This window comes from Chroicocephalus ridibundus, chromosome 6 (assembly GCF_963924245.1).
Source record: "Chroicocephalus ridibundus chromosome 6, bChrRid1.1, whole genome shotgun sequence".
Classification (NCBI taxonomy): Eukaryota; Metazoa; Chordata; class Aves; order Charadriiformes; family Laridae; genus Chroicocephalus; species Chroicocephalus ridibundus.
The window spans coordinates 37631226-37657219 of NC_086289.1; the positions used below are offsets into that span (position 1 = coordinate 37631226).

The 25994-nt window shown below is 57.2% G+C and overlaps 1 protein-coding gene across 1 annotated transcript; it reads right to left on the bottom strand.

Moving 5' to 3' along the window:
* Positions 1-591: 591 nt before the first annotated feature.
* Positions 592-24029, bottom strand: PALD1 (phosphatase domain containing paladin 1). The gene is made up of 20 exons (XM_063339426.1): positions 23891-24029; positions 15728-15925; positions 15486-15588; positions 15066-15245; positions 14821-14985; positions 14531-14691; positions 14286-14361; positions 13509-13657; positions 13324-13420; positions 13113-13217; positions 9977-10072; positions 9560-9694; positions 8820-8936; positions 8554-8733; positions 7635-7832; positions 7201-7341; positions 6682-6753; positions 6377-6517; positions 3005-3160; positions 592-848 (listed from the first exon to the last, which is right to left on the bottom strand). The coding sequence occupies exons 2-20, from the start codon at positions 15913-15915 to the stop codon at positions 699-701; spliced, it is 2610 nt and encodes an 869-aa protein (XP_063195496.1). The 5' UTR covers positions 15916-15925; positions 23891-24029; the 3' UTR covers positions 592-698.
* Positions 24030-25994: the final 1965 nt, after the last annotated feature.

Consider the following 25994-nt stretch of genomic DNA (forward strand, 5'->3'; position numbering starts at 1 on the left):
AAGAATCAAAGAAGATGCCCAGAACTTAAAATTACTCAGGTCTGCAAGACCTAATTAAAGCTACAAGTGTTTATGGCTCTATATATATATATATATCCACAGACAGAGACATAAATCCCTGCGTGTATGTGTATATATATATACACACACACACATAATATATATATATACACACATACATAAATATATATAGATATGTGTCTATATGCCTGTCTATACATGTGTATATATATCTGTGTATCTATGCATATATATACACATACGTCTCTATATAAATACATATATACACATATTCAGGTGTGTATGCCACATTGGTTTAGGGAGAAAGTGAGGATGGTCTCAAAAAAAATCCGTCACAATTCCATGCATCTGTAAAATTCAGGCGCTGGCATCCCGGCATTTCACAGCCGCTTTTTCAAATCACGCCCTGAAGCACCCGCCGAAAAGGCTTGAAGATTTTAATTTACAATATTTTTATTGCGTCCAAAAGAACCCCAGAAATTCCCGTGTTCTAAGGCAGTTTCGGAGCTCACCCCCTCCTCCCTCCCCACACCCCCAGGGGTTTTTTTTGTTTGGTTTTTTTTTTTTTTTTTTTTTTTTTTTTTTTTTTTTTTTTTGGGAAAACAGTCTTTTTTTCCTCTCCCCCTCCCCAGGAGAAAGCAGAGGGGGGGTGGGGGGCATCCCCCCGCGCCCCGACCCTACACAAAGTCCCCACGGAAAGGGCGGGAGGTGGCCTCTTGTGCCTGCCAGCGGCCCCGCAGCGTGCGCAGGGCTTTGCCCTCCAGGCTCTCCAGCTCCGGGAAACCCAGCTGGTTCAGGATCTCGTAGACCCCCGCCACCGCCGCCACCTGAAAAACAGAGGGAGAAGAGAGATTTAACCCCCCCGCCATCCTCGGGATGCTTTTGCCACCTCCCGGGTGAAGATGCAGGGCGGATGGTGCCCCGCATTCACGTAGCCATCCGCCTGCAGCCCCCCACCCGTGTCTTTCCTCCCCCCAGGGTTTATACATTTCCTAAGCCGCTTCCTCGCGGCTGGGGTCAGCCTTCGCAGGGTTTGTTGGCTTTGGCACTCTTCTGCCAAAAAAAGCTACAATGGCCCCTTGTTTTTGCTAAAAAAACCCGCAGAGATTATGCAGCAGGAAGGGGTGCTTTTGGGGGGGGGTCAAAGGCTCCTTTTATCCACAGGTTGGGTGTATTTTCCCCCCCTCCCTTCCCACAAGCGGGGCAAGGGGCAGTTATAAACCCATAGACTGAAGATGCTGCACTCACTCACTTAAGATGCCGCACGCGCTAAAGATGCCGCACTTGCTTACTTAAGATGCCGCGCTAAAGATGCTGCGCTAAAGATGCAGCTCTTGCTTACTTAAGATGCCACGCTAAAGATGCCGCACGCGCTAAAGATGCTGTGCTTGCTTACTTAAGATGCCACGCTAAAGATGCAGCTCTTGCTTACTTAAGATGCCGCGCTAAAGATGCAGCTCTTGCTTACTTAAGATGCCGCGCTAAAGATGCTGCACGCGCTAAAGATGCTGTGCTTGCTTACTTAAGATGCCACGCTAAAGATGCAGCTCTTGCTTACTTAAGATGCCGCGCTAAAGATGCAGCTCTTGCTTACTTAAGATGCCGCGCTAAAGATGCTGCACGCGCTAAAGATGCTGCGCTTGCTTACTTAAGATGCCGCACTAAAGATGCTGCACTAAAGACGCTGCACGCGCTAAAGATGCTGCATGCACTTACTTAAGACGCTGCACACACTTGCTAAAGATGCTGCTCTTGCTTACTTAAGATGCTGCGCTAAAGATGCTGTGCTTACTTAAGACGCTGTGCTAAAGACGCTGCACTTACTAAAGACACTGCACACGCTTGCTAAAGATGCTGTGCTTACTTACTTAAGATCCTGTACTTACTTGAGATGCTGTGCGTGCTAAAGAGGCTGCACTTACTTAAGATGCTGCGCTAAAGATGCTGCACACACTTATTTAAGATGCTGCACTTCGATGCTTTTAAGCCTCCACACCCAGCCAACAGTGAGCACCACGTGTCTCCACCCCACCACGCACTTCCACTCCATCCACTGCACATCTCCACTCCATCCACCACACGTCTCCACTCCGGGATGGTCCAGCCCCAGCCACTGCCTCCCCCGAAACGGTCGGGCAATGCAAACACCCGCATAACTGGGATGCTGCACACCCCCGCCCCGGTCCCCTTTCCAACGAGATGGGGCAGTAGGGGAGGGACAGGACAGTGAGCAGCCGCTTTCATCTCCCACCTGGCAATCAAACATGCCAATACGAATTAGCGGTGCCAGCGGAGGCAAGCGAAGGGACGAGGTGTTTTTTCCCCCCCACAAAGGCCAATGCCGCGCAAAGCCAGGGAGAGAAAAGCTAATTCACCACACAATAAAAATGAGGAAAATAATACAAAGCAGGAAATAATGGGGAATTTGGGGTCCCTCCCCACCCCCCTCCATTTTTTTCAGCTGGCTCCCAATTTCCAGCACCAGCATCCCCATCCTCCTGGGCCCTCCCTCCCCGGGCAGGCAAGGCAAAGTAGGACTGCTTTTAATTATTTTCTTTCACTTCCCCGACCTGTTTGGCCAGAATATTGTATTTTTAAGAGACCAGAGGTGAGTTTGGGCACAAGGAGAGACAACCAAGCTAACCAAGCAGAGCGGAGAGCCCTGGGCAGGGGGAATTGGCTGGTGGCCTCCCATCCCCAGATGCCACAATCACAATCCCAGGAAACTTCAAAGAGGAGAAAAGGGCAGGTTTGGGGTGGGGGGAGCAGCCCATTCGCATGTTGGGGATGCCACCCATCTCCAGGCTTTCCCTGACATCCTGGTGAGATGGGAGCTTGCCTGGAGTGAAGGGGCCATATACAATGGCCCCAACCACCAAAGGAAAATCCTATATAAAATAAAGACGGGGCTCTGCTTCCCAGTGCCCTGTAAATATGAGGTGGAGCGAGGTCTTGCTGGCGGTGTAGGCAGGCGAAGCCTCACCTCGCGCATCCAGAGGCTGAAGGGCCGCTGCCAGGAGTCCTTCTTCTCCAGATGCAGGTAGGCATTGAAGAGGATCAGGTAGACGTAGCGCTCCAGGTACTGCAGGCTCCGCAGCTGCAGCGTCCGCGTCTCCTTCTCGTCCTTGGCCGACCTCCCCTGCAAGGAGCAAGAAACGAGCTGATGGTGGTACCCGGGAGGGGGAGAGCATCCCAGAGGCAGCTCCTGCGCCCAGTCCTCACTCACCATCCACATCCCAGGTGAGAGGTTTGGTGGGGAAGGACCTCTTGGGCTAAGGAAAAGCCATATACACCGCTACACAACAGCCCTCCCACCCCGTTATCCCCCCCGAGGAGCCCAGCCCAGCCTGCAGCCTCCAGACGAGGAGGGAGGACCGCTTTGGGGACAAAAATAAGTGCGTCCTTCCAGCCCGCTCCTGCCGCGGCCTGGCAGTCCAGCCTCTCATTACCTTGTGGTTTCCAGCGTATAAAAACTTCCCCTTCCCCGTACAGACCTCGAAAATAGAGGAGGGATGGGTAAACGCGCGGGGTGTGCGCCCAGGAGCCGGGAATAGACACCCAGGTGCAAAACCAACCCGCAACCACCAGCTCCTAGACTGCAAAGCCTTTCCCCGGGGAAAAACACGGCCCTTTCCAGCATCCTCTGGTGGGATTCAGCCTCCGCCGCCGGAGGAGGTGAGGCCACGGCAGCCACCCAGCACCCCGCTGCCAGGCTGGGGTCATCCCACCTCCTATTATTGTGTTATTTTATATATATATATATATATATATTTTATTATTATAGCTGTTGTTTTAAGAACAGACGAGCCCTGCAGTGATGCCCCTTCCAGGAATTAATAAACAATAAATAAGGAATAAACAGCCAGCCAGCATAAAAACTCTAAATCCCGGTAATCCATAATCCCGCTGCATTCCCCCCCTCCCACACCATCCCAAAGAGCAGCCAATTCCGCGCTCTGGTGTCAGCACCGACCCACTCCGCTTTCTCTCGGTCCTTCCCCGGCACCCCCGGGCTTTGGAAAAATCGGGCTTTGTTCAACCCATTCGCACCCTTAGTCGTGGCAGCAGCAGGCGAGCCGTTCCGCCCCAGGGAAAAAGCATCTCCTCTGCACCAATGTGCCAGTATTTGCAGAGAGCAGATCCTATTATCCCATTATTTATCACATTCTTCTATTCTCCTATTTATTTTTTATTATATAATCCCATTATTTATCATCTTATTATCCTCTCCTATTTATTTTTTATTATATTATCCTGTTATTTATCATCTTATTATCCTATTATTTATCTTTCATCTTATTCTTTTCTTGTATTACCCTATTTTTCCCTCCTAGTTAAGGGTGGGAAGGGTTAGGAACAAAGCCAAGCAAGTACCAGAGCACCTTTTCCTTCCCTCTCTTCACCCAAACCCCTTGTTTCTCTAGACACTAATTACAGCTTAATTAAAAGTCCATTAGGGCAATGCCTAGCCTATACAACTCCTGTAATTCCCTTCTTCAAGCTGCCTATCATAGGGGAAAAAAAAATAAAAATAAATAAAAATTAAAGCATTTTCACGTGCTTTTCCCCAGCCAAATCCAATGGGATGGACGAAGCAGCCGAGAGGGAAATGCAAAACGCAGGCGACGACAAAAGGCTCTTCCTAGGGCAGAGGGTGCGGATGACTCCCCTCCTTATCTCGCTTTCCCACCAGGCTGGGATATGGCCGGCCCGGAAACAGGATACGGCCCAGGAACACCCCCATGCCGGTTCTGACCGCCAGGAAGAGGGGCAAGGAGGTCACGGGAATTGTCTCCCAGAGGGAAAAAAAAAAACAACAAAAAAACCCCAAACAAACAAACAAAAAACAAACAAACAAAAACCAAACCCCACACCGGGAACAGCCTGGAGATGCTGCTCCGCCGGGGTCTTCCTCCCGGGACCCCCAGGGCTGAGCCTACAGACACAGGGAGCAGGATCACCGGAGAGCACAATTAAATCCATAAGCAGCCACTCGTTCGTTTAGCACGGGAGTTTTGCTTTTTTTGCTCTGCAGCAGCAAAGCACACAATAAAGTAGGTGAGAACTCCCACCGGCCACATGACCATCTCCCCATAACACATAAATTGGGGGGGGGGGGCAGGGGCGGAATAAAAAAAAAAAATTACCTATCCCCAATAATTTCACAGTAGTTACTGCTGCAAATACTCAGTCCCCAGCGGCTCATCCCACGGAGCCCAGATTCTCCCCCAGACCCAAAAAAAACCACACAGAGGACCCCATAAACCAAGAGGCAAACGCCCGGGGAGCCGCGGATGCTCCTGGGTGATTAAATGCTTGGGGCTTTCTTTCCGTGGTCAATCGTTCACAGCCATTAATTGAAAACAGGGGTCAATGGCAGCCGCGGGCAAGACCATCACAGGGACGTGGGTCGATCCAGCCTGGGCAGGATCAGTCTCAGCCCTTCAAACGCCCTGTGAAATAGCTGCACAGCTTAAAAAAAAAAAAATAATCCCTAAATCTGAAAAAAATATCCTTTCTCCCCTTCATCAGCTGCACAGAAGCTCCCAATAAAAACCAGGCTGCAGCCACGGGCTCGGCTGGTTGCAGGATGCCTCCTGCGTGGGCACGGATGGGTCCCTTCCCTGAGGATGGAGCCGGAGGAACTTTCGGTGCTGGGAGAGGAGTGGGACGGATCAGCCCTGCCCTCTGCCGGCTGTGTGCCGCTGGATGGCTGGGATGCTGGCTGGGATTCTGGCTGGGATGCAGGATGGTGCCGGATGGGCAGGATGCTGGGTGGGATGCAGGATATTGGGTGAGATGCGGGATGGCACCAGACAGGCAGGATGTGGGATGGCACCGGAAAGGCGGGATGCTGGGTGGGATGCGGGATGGCACCAGATGGGCAGGATGCTGGGTGGGATGCAGGATGGCATCAGACAGGTGGGAAGTGGGATGGTACCAGATGGGCAGGATGCTGGGTGGGATGTGGGATGGCACTGGAAAGGTGGGATGCGGGATGGCACCACACAGGCAGGATGCTGGGTGGGATGCAGAATGGCACGGGATGCGGGAATACAGCGGATAGGGGGGATGCTGGATGGGATGTGAGATGGCACCAGACAGGCAGGGTGCTGGCTGGGATGCTGGGTAGGATGCGGGATGGCACCAGACAGGTGGGATGTGAGACAGCACGGGATGCAAGAGTGCACAGGGTGACCATGACCAGAAGAGCCCTGGCACCTCTCTGGTGACGTGCCAGAAAGCTTCAGCCAAAGAAACTATCAGCTTCAGCAGAGCTGGTCCCGCGTCCTCTGGGATCGGGTGCAACGGACACAGGCAGCTACGTGCCAATGTGGAAGAGGGGCACGCTCACCTGCCGGTAGGTGCAGATGATGATTTCTCGGAGGTGGTAGTGCATGGGTGTCATGGTCTCACTGACAGTGTCCAGGGCCATGTCCACCTCCTTCTTCATCCGGTGACCATCAGGCAGGAGCTGGACCACTTTCATCACCACCTGCAGCATGGGCAGAAGCGGCAGGGCCTTCACCGGGTGCTTCCTCGCCTCAACCTGACTGCTCCATCCCTGCCCAGGGGAGGACCCAGCCCCCCAAACAAGCTGCTGTGGATAAGGGGTGGGTTCAGGGGGCGATCCTGAATCAGTCAGGCCCAAGGACTCACCTCGAACTCCCCTTTGGTGTACTTGGCATCAGGCACACTCACGATTTCCTCCTCGCTCATCTCAGGGATGCCCTGGGACAGTCAGAGAGGACCATTAGGGGCTGCAAGGCCCCATCCCCGCTGCCCAACAGCTGAGCAGAAATTTAGACCCCGAACTCAACCCGTCAGGACCCCAGACATCCTCCACCTCCTCTCTACACAGGCAGAGAAGCACAAAATTTTATGCCCATCTGCTCTGCAAGGGGACCTGTGTCTCTCCTGCACTTAGCCCTTCGTCCCGCGGCGGGAGCTCTCGGGAATGGGGTGAAGGCTCCCCAGGGACGCACCCACACTTCTCCTGGACCTTGCTGTGGTCTAGGCACAACAAGAGGTCAACGAACCGGCATCCGCCCCTCACAGCCCACCCTGGCCCTCCCCACGCTCCTGTTGTGCCATGGCTGCTGTGGGATACACTGGGCTTCCCCAGCAGCCCCCGCTCCAGCCTGAGCCCCCAGGAGACCTGCAGAGCCCGGTACCCACGTTGAAGTGCCAGAGGGTGAGGACAGCGATGACCATGGCCGTGGTGGTCCTGCCCCGGCCACTGGAGCAGTTGAAGACGAAGGCTGTCCGCGAGTCCTCAGCGAGGGCGCTCTTCATCGCCTCCAGCAGCCGGTCAAAATCCTGCCGGGAGCAGAGCCAAGGGGGTTTTATGGGTGCAGCCCACCTCCCTTCCCCACCATGGCATCCCCCTTGTCCATCAGCCTCCCCTCCCTCCCCGGTCAGCTGAAGACACCCAGGGTGGCTAAAGATCTCCCAGGGGACCCCTCCCCGCCCCACCAAGCACCCAACACTGAGCCTGGGCACACCACCATAGTCCTGGGGCTGGGTGGCATGCAAGTGCACCAAGCAACCGACATTTGCCCCACAACAGACTTGGGAAGGAGGTAGCAGCACCATCCCACCCCCTGGGGTACCTTCTCCTTGGGAGCGCAGAAATCCGGGATGGGGATGCGGCGGTAGGTCAGCCCCTGGCAGACGTTCTTCTGCTGGCTGAATATCTCCTGCATGGTCAGGCAGCTCTTGAACAGCTTCATCTGCTTCTCCGCCTCCAGGTACACCTCCAGCCACTTCTGGCACTTCAGCAGGTCACCCTTCAGGGTAGCCTCTAGTTTCTGCAGAGGATGGAGAAACCCCCCCCCACTGTAAGACCCGCTCCTCTTTAACTTTTTCAGGATTTAATTTTTTTTTTTTTTTTTTTTTTTTTTTTTTTGACACCCCCTTCTCCAACACCAGGTCCTGGCCGCCGCTTCTGCCCAGGACCACGGTCCCCAGCAGCGTGCTTGACGGGAGCCTCGGGAGCATCATCATCTCCCACCACCCAGGCAGCTCCTCCACGCGGCTGCGCCGCTGCTGGCATCCAAGCTCCTCCACTGCCTGTCTCCTCCACAAACCCAGCTGGGAACATCTGCTCTCCTTTCCCCGGGTGCCTTTTACCCTGGCTTTCAAGCCGCGCTATAAATTCTTCCGGGGGGTGGAAAAATCTCTGCTTTGCTCTGCCTTTGGGAGCTCTTACAGGGTGAGAGCAAAGCCAGGAGGACCTCTTTATTTTTGTACGATGAAAAGCAGGTGGACAGGCTGGTTTTGCATCAGGTCCCCAGCCTCCAGCAGACAAAGGAGGGCACGAGAGCCAAGCACAGCACCTGAGTCGATCGCTGCCCCTCATTGCCAAAATTAAAAAAAAAAAAAAACAAAACCCAAACCAAGCAGCTCCAAGGGGTGAGGGGCTATCAAAGCCTGCGGACATCACCCAGGAGGGCTCCTGGGAGGGGGTGATGAGCCCTTCACGGCTGGGCAGGAACCTGGGCAGCATCTCGGCGGTGGTCAGGAGCTCACCTCCAGCTGCTGGGGCGAGGCGGTGGGCACAGGGATCAGCTCCTCCAGGTGCCCGGGCTCCCGCAGCGTGTAGATCTGCTCATTCCCCTCCAGGACGGCTTCTTCCCGCAGGTTGATCCAGACTATGCGGGCATGCTTCCTCTTGGCGTCCATCAGGTACCGCAGGACACTCCCCAGGGTCTAAGGGAAGGGGTGGGCAAGGGTGAGGGGAGGGCTGGGAGCCCGCCGTGGGCCACCCTGCCCACCACAGGGTGCGCGCCCCTCACCTTGGAGCTGGGCTGCGCTGTCCCGTAGATGGGCATCTTGGGCACCCGTCGGAAGTTGGCCACGCTCATCTCCTTGGCGGTGCTCAGCACGTCCGGGCAGAAGCGCTCATCCGCCACCTGCAATGGCAAGGGTTGTGTCCCCCGCCCAGCATTGCAGCTGCCTTCTCCCACCCATGGGCTTTGCAGGAGGGTTCCCAGCACATCACCACCTCTCACCCATGGTCCCCACTCAGGAGAAGTCCCCAAGCCCTTCCAAGCCCAGCAAGATGGGCCTCAAAGCTGCATGGCTGCATTTCAAAGGTGGGAGATGCTCTTCTTGCCACAACACCATGCCAAAGCAGCAGCAAGCCACCACCAGCTCTGGCCTCCTTCCCCCTGCCACAGCCACCCAGGAGCACCAAGGATGGCAAAGCTGAAGATAGGCCGGCAGCTCAGGCTCATGTTACGGGGTGCCCCAGCATCCTGGTAAGCGGGGTCTGCAGGGCTGGACACATCTGTGTGGAGAGAAGGTCTCTGGCCACATGACCATCCTTGCTGAGGATGGAGGCAGGACATGGACCTGGAGGCCCCAACATGGACCTGGAGACCCCAAGACTCGGCACCTGCCCTACGACAGGGAAACCCTTTGCTCCTCCCACCCCACTGAACCTCTTTGAGGGCAAGCATCCCAGGAAGGTGCCGTTCCCAGGGGACAACCAGGAGCCACCAGCCCCATCCCCACACCCAGGACGGATACCCACCAGCACTCGCGTCCCCTTGGTGACGAGGTCCCCAGTGACAGTGAACTCCGACCAGTTCATCTCCGCCTGCAGCCGGTAGAGCTCGGGGTGCCGACACATCCACCTGCTGAAGCTGAGGGCAAAGCCCAGGGGGTACTGCCGGCGGGGGGCCGGGGAGGGGGGGGACGCGCTGTCAGCCTGGGCTCGCACCCCCTGCCCACACGCAACCCCACCGAAGAAACCTCCATTTGCTTGGGAAACTCAGAGGTGGAGACCCCCTTCCCTCCCACTATAAACAAAAAAAAAAAAAAAACAAAAAAAAAAAAAAGAGCAAAGGAGGGGTTTGGGGGTTGGTGGGGGTTTGGTTTTGGTTTTTTGGGGTTTTTTTTTGTTTGGTTGGTTGGGGTTTTTTGGGGTTTGTTTTTTTTTTTTTTTTACCTGCTCATGAAGGTAGTAGTTGAAGGCGATCAAGTAGAAATAGCGTTCGAGGCTCTGCAAAGTCCTCTGCAGGAAATACTCTTTGGTGCTGCTCCCCTGAAAGCAGAGGTGGGTGGGATTCGAGATGCCCAAGGCCGGCCCCGCAGCCCCCCGAGGAGACCGCGGGGCTGGGGAAAATCCCTGCACACCCTTGTCCGCGCTGTTACCTGCTTTGGAACAGAGACATGCAAGCAGCAAGCAGACCTGAGGCATTTTTTTTTTTTTATACATCAGTTTTTTGCAGGTAAGAAGGGCAGAAATACCACTTAAGATGCTCAGAAGGTTTTTTTGCATATTCACGCTTCCAAACGAGAAGCGGGAGGGGAACTACAAAACCCAATCTGGAATAGTTTTTTATGTTTTGTTGGGTTTTTTTATTTTTTTTCTTCTTTAAATGAAACATTTCAAGTTTTCCATGTTAAATGGTGCTTCATGGCATAAATCTGCATTTCAGCTCAAACAAAACCTTGCCTTTAGCCCAAGGACACACCAGGAGCGGTTCCAACGGGACCCGAGGGGTGATGCTGTCCCGGGGGGGACACACTGTCCGGATGCTAACGGGAGACTCGAACCCAAGGGGAGGGTCTGGTCAACACAAGGTCCTGCCCCCACCCCAGCCATCTCCGTGGCCTTTAGCCAAGATGCTCGGGTGGTGGCATCCCTGGGGAGAGAGGTCCCAGTGCCAGCGGTGCCGGGGGTAGGGATGCGGGGAGCCTGCAGGAGACATCACCCCCCCAGCCCCGTGCTCTGGGTAATGTGAGGAACAGTCAGGGACCTCTCAGGAACCCCCGTGTCTGCCTTGAAAGCCCTGTAGGACCCCAATGACCCGCTCCAAGGTCAGCATCTCATGGGGGGTGGGGGGTGGTGACAGACCCTGAAATGAAGGGTGGTGCTAGACAAACTCAAAATAAGAGGAAGATGAGCTTATTAAACAGAGACATAAACCACACGCTCAGTAATATCCTCCCTTTCCGAGTGTCTCCATGCTCCCTTCATCCCCAGAAGCATCCCAATGCCCATGTAGCTGCTTTCAAGCAAGCTCTCCTCCTCATCTTCATCCTCACCATTCCAAACCATCCTCACCATCTTCATCCAAACCAGCCGTGTGCCCCATCAGAGCTATCTCCTCCCAGGGTTGGAAACTCAAACCCGTGGGATTTTCCACAATCCGGAAGCCACCCCTACGCTGCCCTTAGGGCAGGGGTTTGTATATCCCAGCCAACACATCAACACACAATTCTGGCACCAGTGAAGGAGCACCCAGCACAGGATGCAGGAGCATTCCTGGAAAGCCCATCCAGACCCCCTGCCCAGGGGACGATGGAAAATCCTCTAAGATGGGGCTGTATATAAAGCAGGAGGGGGCAGTCGGTTGTGCAAGCGGGGTTTGCGCACCTCCGACGTTACGTGGCTGACTCCGGAATATTGTCTCATTCTCCACAAGAGAAATTGGTCCCACTGTCGTTTATCAAGAGGCAGGGCGGCGGGTTTTGCTCCGGGAAACTCAAAACAAAGGCTGGGAGGATGGAGCCGTGCCGGCTTTACGGCGCTTCTCCCCCAGCGCTCGGGCTCCTGCAGCGAAAACCAGCCCTGCAAATCTCTTGATATTCCCCATAAATAGGCTTTCGATGGAAAAAGGGGAATGATCTGCTTGCACTTCAGCTGCAGAGAGCTGGGGACCGCAGGGGGCCTCAGCATCCCACGCCGGGATGCACCCGCCCCTGCATCACCATTGCTCGAAGGACTTAAATCTCTGCTTTTACCCCCAAGGCAGGGCAGAAACCCACAGCCCGGCATGAGATCATTCCTCCCTGCCCAGAAAAGCCCTTCCTCTCCCCAAAAACAACCAGGGCTTCACCAGCAAAGCCCCCCCGAGCCCACCCCGGTCCCACCGGCAGCCCCTCCAGCCCTACCAAGCCCCAGCTGGTTTTCGATGATGATGGAGCATCAGCATCTCCCTTCCTCATCCTTCCCTTTCCCCCCACTCCAGCACATTTTCCTGGCCCCTCGCCACTGTTTAAACCTGCTCTCGCTCCGTGCAGACTTTAAATAAACACTCCTTGCTGATAATTTACGGCAGTCCCCTGGCTGCTTGTTTCCCCGGCATCGGGGATGACATGGAGCAGCCTCTCCCAGCCGGGAAGAGTCCGGGAAAGGCTCGTAGGCAGCGGGGAAAATCCGCTGCCCCATACGCAAGCTTCCTCCCCGCTCCCCCCCATATAAGAAATCATCTGCCATCACACAAGCAGCACCAAACACACCCAAATCCAGCCTAAAAAGGGGGTAAAATTTGGAGTTTGCTATTAAATGTGAAAAAAACACCAGTAAAGAGTCTCTTTCCTGCCCGCCCCCCCACCTCCCCGCCACGGCTTAATCATTTTCATGGTGCTTTTCCTGCTTTAGCTGCACAGCGCCTGTTTTCAGATTGTCCGGCCTCAGCACTTCCACCCCACCATCAGCATTTCAATGGGAAAATTAATCTTCGAAGAGACTGGGATGGGGGCAGTGTCTCCATCCGAGCATCCTCCCTCCCTCCATCGCCTGGCAAGGAGCCCCCCCCGCGGATCGGACGAGGGGGAGACCAAAGCTTCCCAGGGTGGAAAACCACCCTGCTGGCTTTTCAAACCAAGCTCAAAACACCATCGACAGATAGGAAAGCTTGACCTTGAGTGACTGTATTTGCAGGAAAACCTCTATGCAACAATCCCTCCCAGCTCCGGAGGACTTTTACCAGCCGGGCTGGGATCGATTTTCCAATTTTAGAGATGACGAAACAAGGGCACAGGATAGTATTTGCCCCCGAGGTCATCTACCAGAAGTAGAAGGCCAAGGCTAAAATGGCCGGCTTTCCCCCAAATCCCAGCCTGCTCCCTTTTATGCCTCTTAAACAATTGGAAAAAATAAAAAAATAAAACAAAAACCGAAGAGAAGCTCTACAACCTTCCAGGTTTCACGTCTCTGGGAAAATTTTCAGCTCACAGGAAGCTTCGGATTTCCAGAATTTACATTCTTCTCATCCCCGCGACAAAAACAGCTCGATAAATTACCCAGCGGAGAGCAGGCGGCTCGCATCCCAGCGAGCCTTCCGTTAACGCACCTGGATCTGATAGTCCTCCCCAATCCCTTCCAGCTTCTTCTTGTACTCGTAGATGGCCTCCTTCATGTCATGCATCTCCGAGCAGGAGGCGATGGCACCGTCCACCTTGAGAAGAGCAAGTGGAAAGCTGCTCAGTGAGCCCCACGTGGGGGGGACACTGACCTCACCCCCTCCACCCACCCCGCCAGGGACTTCTCCATCGCCCCCTTACCTCCTCGACTATCTGCTGGCCTTTGGGGACCGTCTCGATGAAGGTCTGGATGACCCGAAGCCTGTCCCTGGGAGATGTTTTAGGCGGGTGGGGGAGGCTGGGGTGGCAGAAGAAGGAGATCAAACTGGTCCTGGGGGCACAGGCATCCCCCCCACAGCCCCAGCCCCAGCGGATGCCCCGCTTACTCGGGCTTCTGGGTGGCTCCTCGGTGGTGGTGGAGGACGAGCGTGCCCATGGCCATGGCCAGGTTGGTCCTGCCCACCCCGGTCTGGCAGCCGAAGAGCAGCGCCGGCGGGGGTCTGCCGGGGTCCCGCAGCAGCAGGCCGGGGCTTTCCTGGGAGGGAGGGAATGCCAGAGGGATGGGGACCACAGGGGCATCCAGGAGAGCTGGGTCTGCCACCACAATGGCCAGGGTGGAGGGTGGATGGCCGGCAACCCCCCATTGCTGAGGGGACGGCATGGGGGGACTGGGACAGCACAACAGGCGGTCCATCCACTGCGTCCCCATGCCCTCCTAAGCCACCGGCAGACGTTGGCCTGTCAACCCCACCAGAGATGTTCCCACCACCAGTCCCCAGGCTGCTGAGACAAAAAGTCCCAGGCTAAAATAAAAGCGAAGCCCTGCCATCGAAAGCCTTTGCACCAAATCCAGATCATTTCTCCCAAACCCGTTTAGGGAAGAGCCACCTGCGCAGGGATGCTGGGAGGTGGCAAGGGGTGGTCACCTCCAGCCAGGGTTAGGGACAAGCAGCTGGACAACATGGACTCCTCCAGCAGGGTCCACAGCAATGGGAACGGGATGCAACTGTGGGCACAGGCATCCTCTAATGGGCAGCATCAAGGCAAACGCAGAAGATGCTCTCCAGGAGTCACGCTCCCCAACACGGCACCCTTGGCTGAGGCACAGGAGCAAATCCCAACCCAATGTGGCTCCATGGACCAGGCGTTTTTGCTCAGCTCACCCTGAGGAAGTGGATGAAAGCGTCGAACTGCTCCTCCAAAGGGGCTCCCTCGGCAGGCAGGGGCAGCCGGTGGTACCTGCCGGGCACGGGGACAGACCTAATTAGGAGGATGGGGGCCATGGTGGGGGGGCTTCATCCCCACCACGGTGGAGGACATGTGGCTGAAGATGGTATCAAGAGCCCAGCTAGCAAAAGCAAAGCCACCGACCACACGTGAGGAGAAGAAGGAGGAGGAAGGGCAGCACCTGTAGGAGGGCAGGAGGAAGACGGGTCTGCGGTAGACCTCCTCCGTCACCTGGATGTCCTCCTCGCACTGCACCCGCACGGTGTGGGGCTCATCCCGCAAGCGCTCGATGTCGTTGTAGACGTAGTAGATGCTCTCGCTCAACTGGGCGAAGTCGTGGATCTAGCGGAGATGGGGACCACCATCAAAACCTGTGGGGCGCCCACCACCTCCAACAACCCCTCTTCGAGCTGGGGGAACGCAGACCCCCTGTTATGGGTGGGATGACGACCCCCTCCCAGCCCACCTCACCTCCTTGCGGATGGCCACCTCCAGGCTCTCCGCCCGCAGCCCCCGCTGCAGGTGCTGGAGGTTCTCGTGCAGGTTCTCCTTGCCCCGAGGGGTGTAGGACACAAAGTCCCCCTCCAACCGCAGGAAGACCACGGGCTCCTCGCGGACGCAGAAGAAGACGCACTCCTGCAATGAGCCGGGAGGGAGAGGCTGCCCAAACAAGCTCTCCAGCCTTTTTCCGCCCCAATTTCCACCCTCCCACCAACCTTGTGTCCCTCTCTCTGCAGCTTCTGCAGCACGAGCTTGAAGCCGTTGAGGCTGGGTTGCCCCATGCCGAAGACAGCATAACCTCCTTTGGCTTGTCGGAAATTGGGAGCACCACAGCTGCCGGTAGTGTTCAAGACGTCTAATTTGCCGTATACATCCCTGACCATGAAATATTTCCCCTGCAAAACAAGACAGGGCAAAAAAAGGTGGAGAAGGATGCTTGAGCGCAGAAGAAAAGTGGCTTTTTCTTGGCGATCTTCAAAATTAGCCCCAAAAAACCTTGAGGGCCCCAAATGCCATGGGTTTGGCATAGGGTGGTGGTGATCATAGAATGGTTTGGGTTGGAAGGGACCTTAAGGACCATCTAGTTCTGCCATCTGCCATGGGCAGGGACACCAACCACTAGACCAGGCTCTCACCTGCACAAGGTAGTGTTCCAGCGTGGCCTCAGAGATGCGTCCCACCGTGTAGTTGGCCTTCAGCAGGTCATCGTGGATCTGAAACTCCTCCCTGCAGTTGTACCTGCAAGAAACCACATGCGGGTGGGTAAAGGGAAAAAAAAAAAAACCCCAACCAACGGCGTAGGTAAAGATTGAAAAAAAGCAATATTTAGGGAAGAGGGTGCAGAAAAGCAGAGGTGTGGAGTTGCAAGAGGACTTACGTGATGACCACGGGCGCCACTTTGTTGGTGATGATGGACTTGGCCTTGCTGTTGTGGAGCCCCAGGGTCTGGAAGGAGTGGATGCTGAGGGAGCGCTGGTCCTCCATGCTGCCGTCGCCCGGCGCCCCACTCTCCGGGGGGGATGCCGAGACTGCCTGCTGCGCCGCGCTGGCTGTCGTACCCATCATCTGCAGGCGGCTGGGACGGGACGACGACCGCAGGGAAAACGAGGAGGGTGGGAGGGAGAGAGAGGGAGGAGGAATTATTTTTTTCTTTTCCCAGCCGCTCCCGTTTTAGGAAGGCAGACAGCCGGCGAGGAGGGTAGGAACGCTAATCCTTCTGCTCCTGCAAAGGGTTTTTTTCTTCTTCCCTGCCCACTCCCCTCAGCCGAAAATGGGGCTGAGGAGGGGGTGGGGAAAAGAAAGAGGAGGGGAAAAAAAAAAAAAAAAAAAAGGCAAAGCAAACCAGATCCATTTTGCCCCCAAATCTGCTGACTCAGCAGCTGGCACTGTGGCGGGACACAGCCTCATCCTCTGCTTTCCCAGCACCCACAAACCGCCCCAGCGTCCCTCCTCAGGTGGAAAACGCTTGAACAGCGAGTAAATATTACTAAATATTTAGATCTTTAGGATCTAGGAGGTGCCTGGAGCAGCAAGCGAGGCTCAGGGAGGTCCCTGGTCCAGGCTGTGCGTGTCGATGCACATATATAAGCACATACATAAGAGGGAGGCGGAGGAGGGAGGGCATTTTGCAGCCTCGGAAGTTGTGGGAGGCAGCAAGAAGGAAAGGTTCCCCCCACACACCCACACACCCAACGCAGCAATAAATAACCCTGGAACGCTGAGAAACCCCCTTCATCGCACCGGAGTTATCGGGATGAAGGGATTCCTCCAGCTATTGACGAGCAAATGGGAAAGCATGTGGTTATTCCCACGCTGGAGTGGCACCCTCTCCCCCAGGGCAAGCGGGGGACCCCAAATGCAGACTCCCGTCCCCCCGCCCCCAGGGAGCTCATCCCTAAAGAGGGATGAAAGCAGAAAGGCCAGGGGAGGGGAGGTTGGAGGGGAGCATCGTGCCACACTCCACCGGTCCCGGACAACGGGCCGACTGTCTGCGCCAGCCAGGGACGCATCCTGGTAACCAAAGGAAGAGATGGCAAAGTCTGGAAAAAAAAAACAAAAAACAAAAAAAAACAAAAAACCACACACAAAAAACCCAACGATTCTGCCCACCCTCACTGAGACAGCCCCCGATAAAATCTCCTCACTGCCGATGCTGCGTGGGGAATAACCGCGGCAGCATCCAAAGCGGGACGACAGCACCCACTTCGTGGCTTTAACCCGTCCCTAAAAACCCTCCTCCTGCTGCTTTGCAGGCAGCACGGGATCACTCCCTCGCTGCAATCCCAGGGAATGTGATGCCCCCCAGCAGCTGCGAATGCTTCAAGGCTCAGGGCGGCGGGGTAGGGGGTGGTGGTGGATAAAAGCCTGCGGAAAATGTGCTATTTCCAGAAGGGCCGTGCCCCGGCACGGATTTTTTTCCCCCCTCCTCCTCCTCCTCCTCCTCCCCACCTTCGTCCCCTGCCCTGCAGAATACTTGTTGCTCCGCTGTGATTTTTCTGCACCGTTGGGCAGCCTGGCTTCTTTTACACGTAAGAGAACAGGAGGAGGAAAAATAAAACCAAAAAAACCCCCAGCTTTTTCAGGCCAGCACGGTTTCTCCAAGTCGCCTTACGTTTTTCTTTCACGTAACCACTGCCGGGGCAAAAATAAAGCAAAAAAAATAAAAAAAAATTATATATATATAGGGAGGTTTCAAGTGTTTCGGAGCAGGCGCTAGTGGCTTTGGAGGGTTCAGCCAGCGAGCAAGAGCGGGGGGATGTTCATCCAGGATACTTTTCCACCACCAGTACCTTTATTTTGCTCAGAATCGGTGCATCTTTCCAAAAGCAGCCGGCGCAGCCCCATGAGCCATCCCAAAACCCTCTGGCTTCGCTCCAGCATCCCCACACTGGGGTGGGGGCGTGGCGGGGGGGATATGGAGGCTCACTCCCCAACTTGCCTTCATCCTTTTTCCACCCCCCCACCACTTCCACCGCAGTCACCCACCTTGGCCGTAAATTCCCCCAGGGATTATATTTTTTTTTTTTTTTGCCCGGCAAACGACAGACAGAAAAGACGCCGGGCAGATTTGGAAACGGGCTTTCAAACCGCAAAATGAACGGAGAGAGGAAATCACATTTCAGCTTCTTCCCCCCCCTACCCCGCCTCCCTTCCTCGGTCGGGCAAGCGAAAGCAAGCAACTTCTAGAAAGTACCAAAATTACCCAAAATGGGTGCCCTGGGCAACCACGGGAACTGGGGAGGGGGGAGGTGGAAAGCCAGGTGAAGAGGGAAGCGCTGGTGTTATCCCTACGGGAGCAGCGATTTACCGGTACCAACGGGAGGTTTTACACCCTCCCAGTGCCCGACTGGCAAACTGGGATGGGGTGGGGAAGAAAAACCCTATCCCAAGAAACCGGATGAAACCATCTCGCCTGAAAACCCTCCAGAATGCGGTCGGTGTCTGGGATGAGAAGAGAAGGAAGGGAGCCACCATCAACAGGCCGGCCCAGGGAGGGACCAGCCCACCAAAGGGCTCAGGATTAGCCCAAAAATCAGGTTTTTTACCCCCCTCCAATAGCTGAACACAATTAGCAAACACTAAGCAGGTGCTTAGATGGGCAGCTTACCCCTAAAAAAAAAAATAAAAGATAATTGTTTTATTATTTTACCTGTATTTTTAAAGAATCCCACTGCATCCGATGTCTCAGCCTGGAATGTTTAGATCTGAGTTATTCCCCCAGAAATCAGCCGAGCCGGTGGGACTTAGCCCCATTTTCCTGCCGCTACAAGAAGTGGGGAGGCTCAGGCGCAATCCCCACGCGTTTTATGATGGCATTAGCCATCGGCCAGTTTGGAGCATCCCTTCCCTCGCACGCCGCCGCATTCAGGGGTTTCCCTTCTGGGAGAGGGATGACGGAGTGATGGAACCCCCTGCGCAGCATCCTTGTCGGCATCCTCTCCCTGGGGCGAGGGGACAAACCCCAGGAATACCCTGGCAGCTCATCCCCCCGCTGGCGCTGGAAACCTTACCCTCGGGACCCAAAATCCAAGCCGGAGATAAACCCCAGCCCAGGGCTCCTTAACAAAGAGCCCATTTTTCTCCCCAGCCGCAAAAAGGACCGACACCCTGCCAGGGTGCATCCCACCGGAACAAACCCGCGCTGTTCTTCTCCAGGTGTTTTGCCTAAATTCAAAGCACACAGCGGCCGCCGGTTAATCATTCCCGCTGCCTAACGAGACAGTGGAGCCTATGGGGTAGGCAATGTGTGGATGCTCCCCTTCCCTGCAGACCCTCTCCCAGCACGGAGCCCCATGGGGTGGATGGGGAACGCTGGAGGAGCCGCAGACGCCGCAGGGATGCTGCTTGAGCATGTCGAGAGAGGTGACGGCGCCCACATAAGTCACAATGGCAGACAGTGCTCAGCCCCCCTCCACTTTTTTGCAGAGCCGCTCCTCTCTCTGCCCCCCGCTGCCCGGCATGGGGGTTATTCCCGCAGCCCAGGGACCTGGAAAGGACTCAAAAGCCGGAGCAAACAATGGACTAAATATAGCAGGGGGCGGCCGGGCTGCAGCTGCAGGATGCATCTGCCCCGGCCGCCGCGATGAGGAGGAAGCGTGCGCTTGCCCGGCTGTCTCATTGACAGCAGGAAATAAATCAAATAAATCTCCCTCCATGCATCCCCGGCTTAATTTTTTTTATATACATATATATATATTTTTTTTTTTTAATGAAATGCAAAGCCTTTGGGGAAGCAGCAGCAATTGCAGCATCCTCCTAACCCATCCATCCCTCCCCTTGGTGCGAGGCAACCCTAGAACTTTTCCGGCATGGATGCATCCGCAAGGGACCGGGGGTTGGAGGGGGGAAAAACCAGCATCGCTGACCCAAGCAAGGGAGGCAGGAAACACGGCGGCAGCCGGCAGGAAGCCCCGGTGCTGCCAGAGGGGCATCACCGAATCCCGGAGGAAGCACTGGAGCCGAGCCCCCCGGCCCCAGCGTGCTCTTTAGCCCTCTTTTTCCAAAAAAAATAAAAAATAAAAAATAAAATAACAGACAAACAGCAAGCCCAGCGTGCGTTGGGAGATATCCTGGAGCGGAGGCTGCGTGGGAACCGAGCTCCTGTTGTTCCAGGTGATGCCGGAAGGAAGCAGCTTGGCTTATTATTAAAAAGTAATTGAAAAAACCAACATAATAAAACAAAAAGGAAAGGTGAGAAGTAACACATTAAGTCGTGGTTGCTTTGAAACACGTGGTTCGCCCACGGAGCTGCAGAGGGTAAAACGAGGCAAGGAAGCAACACGACCCAAAATGCCTGAAAGCAACCCAAAAGCGCTCTGCAATGGGGAGGGAAAGGCTCTGGAGAGCCGGCTTTGCAGCAGACAGCTCTGATTTTACAAGCCACGCTTGTTTTATTATTTTTAAAAAGAGCAAAAGCAACCGCCCTCCATTCTCATGGGCTCCGGGCTCCTCCGAGAGCCAGCGCCGACAGCCAAAAATATAACTGAAAAAGCAGCGTTTCCTAGAAAGTAGCGAGGTATTTCTCAATCGGTGCCACTGATCCCCTACGCACCCTGTGCTCCACCGTCGGCATCTGCCAGGGAGGAGGGCAAAGCACCCATGGGATGCCATCCCCCAAATCCAAGCAGGAACACCGGGACAACCTCATTATCGCCAGGGATAACGAGGCCCCGGCGTTTCACACGCACACACCCCCCCTCCCCGGCGCGCTCCGGCCTTTTTGGCAGAAAACCGAGCGCCACATCCCCGTCCTCCACGTGACCGACCCGCCTTCAGCCACTTGATTTAAAACTCCTTACCCTGAAGTCAGGGAAAGCTGCTTGAGACAAGGGAGGGGGGAAAGGGGGAGAAAAAGGCGGCATGCAGGCATTTCACCCCAAAAATGCAGGTGCGACCCGCTGCAGGGGCGGCCACTGATGGGGAGGATGCTGGTAGCCGGTGGGAGGTAGCGCGAGCAGTACCCAGGCTGCATCCCCCATGCCCAAACCTGCTTTACATTGAATTAATCATCACCAGCGTCAAACCTTCCTCGCTCAGCAAAACCCAGGAGAAATTAAGATGTTAAGGTGAGCATCTCGGGATTTTTTAAGCTTTTTCTGGGCTGAGCCACCTCGATTTTGCACAGAGCCCACCTGTAACGGCCACCAGCAGCCCAGGATGCCCTTGGGATGAGCCGCTACCGCAGGCACCCTCTCCCCTCCTAAAAAAAAAAAAAAACCACCTCCAAAAAACCCTCCAAAAAAAAAACCTCTTTACTGCCTTTTTTGTGGCACACACCACGCCAGACCCTGGGGTGCGGCTTCGCAGGGCCGAGAGGCAGCTCCCCGCCAGGCAGGAGATGCTCAGGCCGCCCGACGTTCAAGAGAGGAGTTTTTAATCAATGGCAAAAGAGGAACAAAAGCCCTGATTTGCAAGCACCGGTTGCACTGCCAGCGGTTTCAAGGTCTGCGAGCGATGCTTACTGAAGAGTCGCCTTTCAACAGCGCAAAGAAAAAAAAAAAAAAAAAAAAGGGGGAGAAAAAAAAAAAAAGCCATAAAGGATGGAGATAAAGGCCGGGGGCATCTCCAAAGAGACGGTGGAGCTTCCCCCCCCCCCCGCAACCCCCAGCCACCAAACACTCCCCAAAAGCCGCTCCACCAAATTTTCCGCCCACATTTGGCGGCGTGACCCCCTCCCCGGTGGCGGGGGGTGGGGGGGTGAGGGGTGTCCCCAAGGGTGGGGGGACCCATGCCCCCCCTCGCCTCTGGAATGGCACCCCCATGCCACAGCACCCTCCCGCTCCCAACCCCCAGTGCCACGAGAAAGGCGGCCAGGGCGTTTCGGGAAAGGCGAGGGCTATGATTTTTGTGCTATTTTTGTGCTAACCACCGGCTCCCCTCCCGACACGGGGCCGGAATGGGGGGGGGAGAAAAGGCTGGTGGAGGCCAACTGGACGGGGGCTCCATTTCCATGGGGGCCACTTTTCAAAGCCGGGCTGCTGCCGCCGACCGCATCTTTTTTTGCCAGAAAAGCAGCACCTTATGCCCAGCATCACACACTTGGTGGTTTCATGGAGCTCGCTCCCCCCGGTCTCTCTTCCCTCCCCCTCGCTTCCCCCAAACCTGCACTTAAATAAAGCAAAATCAAGCAAATCCCGTTGTTGGGGGGAGTGTATTGTCTCACAACGGAGACCTGCCGGTTATTTTTAGGCTCCGTGTCATTCGTGCAAGAGACATAATCACTTCCTGCCTTCCAGGAAGGAAATGTCCCACCGCCGCTGCCTGCACCCCCCCCCCCACAGGCATCGCCTGCACGCCCCCAGCACGGCCCCCCCCCAAAACCTGCTGCCCCCCCCCACCCATGCCGGGGGGGTTAACACAGCTTGGGATGTCCCCAGTGCCATGGCTGGGAGAAGCAGCGGTGTTCATCCCCCCCACCAGCGATGCTCAGAGGAGTGATGCACAGGGGAAAGGGTGGAGGAAGGGGTCCGGAAAAGTCCGGCAGCCATAGGAAATACAGCCTGGAGGCAGCTTCTGGAAGTTTTCAGTCCCAGCAGCTAGAGATGGTGGGCAGAAGCTGAGCCAGAGCAGGCAGCCGGTGCTTGGAGGGCATCCTCCACATCCCAGTTCTGCCTGGGTGACCCCATCCGACATGGGGGGCGAGAGCCCACCAGACTCCACGACGTAGCCGGCACGTAGGCGCCCGTGGAAAACCCATGGCTGAGCGATCCTGGGTTTCATGCTCCTCCTGCGCTCCCCGAACAGGAGGCTGCGGAGCCAAACCCCAGCCTGGGATGCTCCCGGAGCAAGGAAGGGGCTGCAGTTACATCCCCTCCTCTTCCTCCTCCATCTTCATCCTCCGAGAGGGAGCCATCCCGCAGCTCCCCCGTTTCAGAGCCCATTTCCCAGATGGCTACTGGGGGCATAGGGGAAGCAGACGAGATGCAAACCCCAAAACTAATCAGTTTGGGGTGCTCCGGCCACAGCGGGCATGGCTGGCACCGGCAGCCGTCCGTGCTGGGCTCCGGGCCCAGGTCAGCCTCCGGCGGGGCTGGCTTCCAGGCAGAGAGGGAGGAAAAAAAAGCCCCTTTTTTCAATAGGAAACGGGACTGCAAGAGGCACAAGAGCCGGGAGGACACCGCGGGGCGGATGCTGGGCCTCAAAACCACTCACCCCTCTATTTTCTAAGGGTTTGAAACACAGCCTTGGCTGCAGATTAAACCCCCCCACATTGGGGTGTGGGCACCTCACTGCCCACGCTGGCGGGGGGGGGGGGGTTGAGTTCCTGGGGTGAAATAAAGCTTCCTCCCACCCCCCCACATCTCCCACCACCACCAGCACCACCACCATCCCCTTCCCCACGCACCCGGCTGGGAAATGACCCCCCACAACACCGGGGAGGGGATGAAGGGGGGAGGCGGCCCCGGCAAGGGTTGGCGAGGGGGGAGGGATGGCCGGTACCGGGAGGGGGCAGCCTGGTCCCGCGGGGGTGGAGGGAACGCGCTCCAGGGAGATGTTTCCCTGTCCCGGGAGGGGCGAGGATGCCCGGCTCCGAGAGGCGGGGGGAGAATGCCCGGTCCCGGGAGGAGGGGGGGATACCCGGTCCCGGGGGGGTGGGAAGGGATGCCCTGCCCCGGGTGGGGCGCAATTGCCCGGTCCTGGGGCGGGAGAACGCCCGGCCCCGAGCTCGCGGGGGGGATGCCCGGTGCCGGGAGAGGGGGTGCTCCGTCCCGGCGGGAGGGGGAGTGGGATGCCTGGTCCCGGGGGGGAATGCTCAGTCCCGGGGGGAAAATGCTTTGTCCCGGGGGGGCGATGTGGTACCTGGCGGCGGCTCCAGGAGTCGTTGGGGGGGGGGCGGTGCTCGGTCCCGGAGAGGGTGGGAGGGGATACCCGGTCCCGGGAGGGGGAGGAGATGCCCGGTCGCGGGAGGCGGGAGAGGAATCCCGGTCCCGGGAGACGGGGGTGCCCGGTCCCGGCGGGGGGAGGAGGGTGGGGTGCCCGGTCTCGGGGGGGGATGCTCGGTCCCGGGGGGTGATGCCCGATCCCGGGGGGGATGCGGTACCTGTCGGCGGCTCCGGGCTCAGCTCCCGCGCCGGGCTGGCCGCGCCGTCGGGCGCCCCATGGGGGCGGCGGGAGCGGGGTGGCGGGAGCGCAGCCCCGCGGCCGCCCCGACCGCCGGCGCCTCGGCGGGGGGAGGAGGCGGAGGCGGAGGCGGAGGAGGGGCAGCGCTGCCGTCCGGCCCCACGCCGCGCCCCCCGCCCGCCCGGCACCGCCCCCCGCCCGGGACACCCCCCCCTCCCCCAACCCGGGACCGGCCCCCTGCGGTGCCCCGGCACGTTGCACCCCCCCCAGCGCTGCGGGGACACCCCCTCCCCGGACACGGCACCGGCCCCCTCAGGGAACCCCTGGCATGAAGCACCCACCCCCCCGGAGACCCCCTGGCATGCGGCATCCCACACCCACAGCACCCATCCCCCCGGGAACCCCCTGGCACCCACACTCTCAGGGGGTCCGTGGCACATGACATCTTCCAGGCACAGCCTCTGCCCCCTCAGGGACACCCCCGGACACAGCATCCTCCAGGCAGCACCCATCCCCTTGGGGTCCCTCTGGCACACAGCAGCCCCCAGCTACAACACCCGTCCCCTTGGGGACCCCCAGGACACAGCATCCCCCAGCTACAACACCCGTCCCCTTGGGGACCGCCAGGACACAGCATCCCCCAGTCACAGCACCTGTCCCCTCAGGGACCCCCTGGCACGCAGTATCCTCCAGCTGCAGCCCCTGTCCCCTCAGAGACCCCACAGCACACAGCGTCCTCCAGACAACACCCATCCCCTCGGGGACCCCCTGGCATGGCAGCACCCATCCCCTTGGGGATCCCCAGGCTACAGCATCCCCCAGTCACAGCATCCTCCCCCTCAGGGACCCCCAGGACTCAGGAGCCCCCAGCCACAGTACCCATCTCCTCAGGGACCCCCCAGACACAGCAGCCCCCAGGCACAGCACCGGTCCCCTTGGGGACCCCCCGGACACGGCATCCCCCAGTCACACTGATCCTTCACATCCCCTCCTGGTGTCAGCCCCCTGGGACAGACGGAGGACCAGCAGATGCCACCGCCCCAGCCAGGATCAGAAGCACAAGAGCAGTTTGGGGAGCATCAGGGCACTGCCTCTCACAGCCAAAAAGCCCTTTTCCTTCACAAAATCGGGAAAGGAAGGAGGGATGTGAGTGATGGGGGCCAGGGCAAGGGATGCCGCTGGATCCAGGCTGGGACTGGTGTGAAATCCCCTTCCCCCGTGGCTTTATCGTGCCAAGGGGGATTGCTCCCCAAAACTCACACCGGGAAAGTAAAGGTCCAGTGCTCGCTTCTGCAAGCACGCAGCCCAACTTTGAAAAGCAAGCCGAGAGCTGAAGCTGGCAGAGGAATCGGCGCTTTCTGCTAATTTTAAGCCTTGCAGCCTGCTGGAGATGGAACCCGCCTCACCTCCGCCCAGCCCCAGGACATCTCCTTCCCCCCGACGTTGTTGGACAGGCAGGTCCCAGGGCTCCGAAGCGTGGGTAGGGTGGGAAGCAGCTGCCCTGAACCGAGCTGGCTACGCAGCATCCCCTTCACAGCCCCAAACACAGCTGGTTACGGCAGCGTGGCCCAAGAGCAAGCCATCTCCAGAGCCTCCATGCTTGGTCTCCCCACCTTGCGGGAGGCTTTCAGGGCATGGTGGAGAGGGTGTAGACCTGGAGATATCCTCCATAACACCAGGGTGGCTCCAGCCTTCCCCCAGGTCTCAGAGCAATCCCTCCTTGCCCGCAACAGCAGGGACTCCAGTGGTGGAGACCAAGGATGGGCCAGTCCCACCTTGGACCCAATGCCAGTGGTGCAGGTGGGAGCCACCGGTCCCCAAGAGCCTGCTGGAAGGACCTGGGAGGTCTCATGGAGATGTTAGCCAGGGCAGGACCAGGAGAGGCTCCCGATGGCTCTGTGACCAGGTGCACCCACGTCCCCACCAGCACCACGGCCATCAGAGCTGGTACGCCAGCTCCTGTCCTGCACAGGGGACGGGTCCCTGGAGAAATAAGGCTGCTGCCCACCTGGCTGCTCTCCTGCACATGTGGGCACCCTGGTGGGTTCCTGTGATGGCTCTGCTGGCGCCAGCAGGGCCAGCCT

Bases quoted from the DNA above. Each gene is read 5' to 3' on its own strand.
- PALD1 (XM_063339426.1), bottom strand. From the start codon at position 15,915: ATGATGGGTACGACAGCCAGCGCGGCGCAGCAGGCAGTCTCGGCATCC. The intron at 14,986-15,065 runs GTTGGTGGGAGG...GGCTCATTGCAG, and splicing joins TGCAGAGAGAGGGACACAAG to GAGTGCGTCTTCTTCTGCGT. The intron at 13,421-13,508 runs GTAAGCGGGGCA...CTGCCACCCCAG, and splicing joins GGAGCCACCCAGAAGCCCGA to CCTCCCCCACCCGCCTAAAA.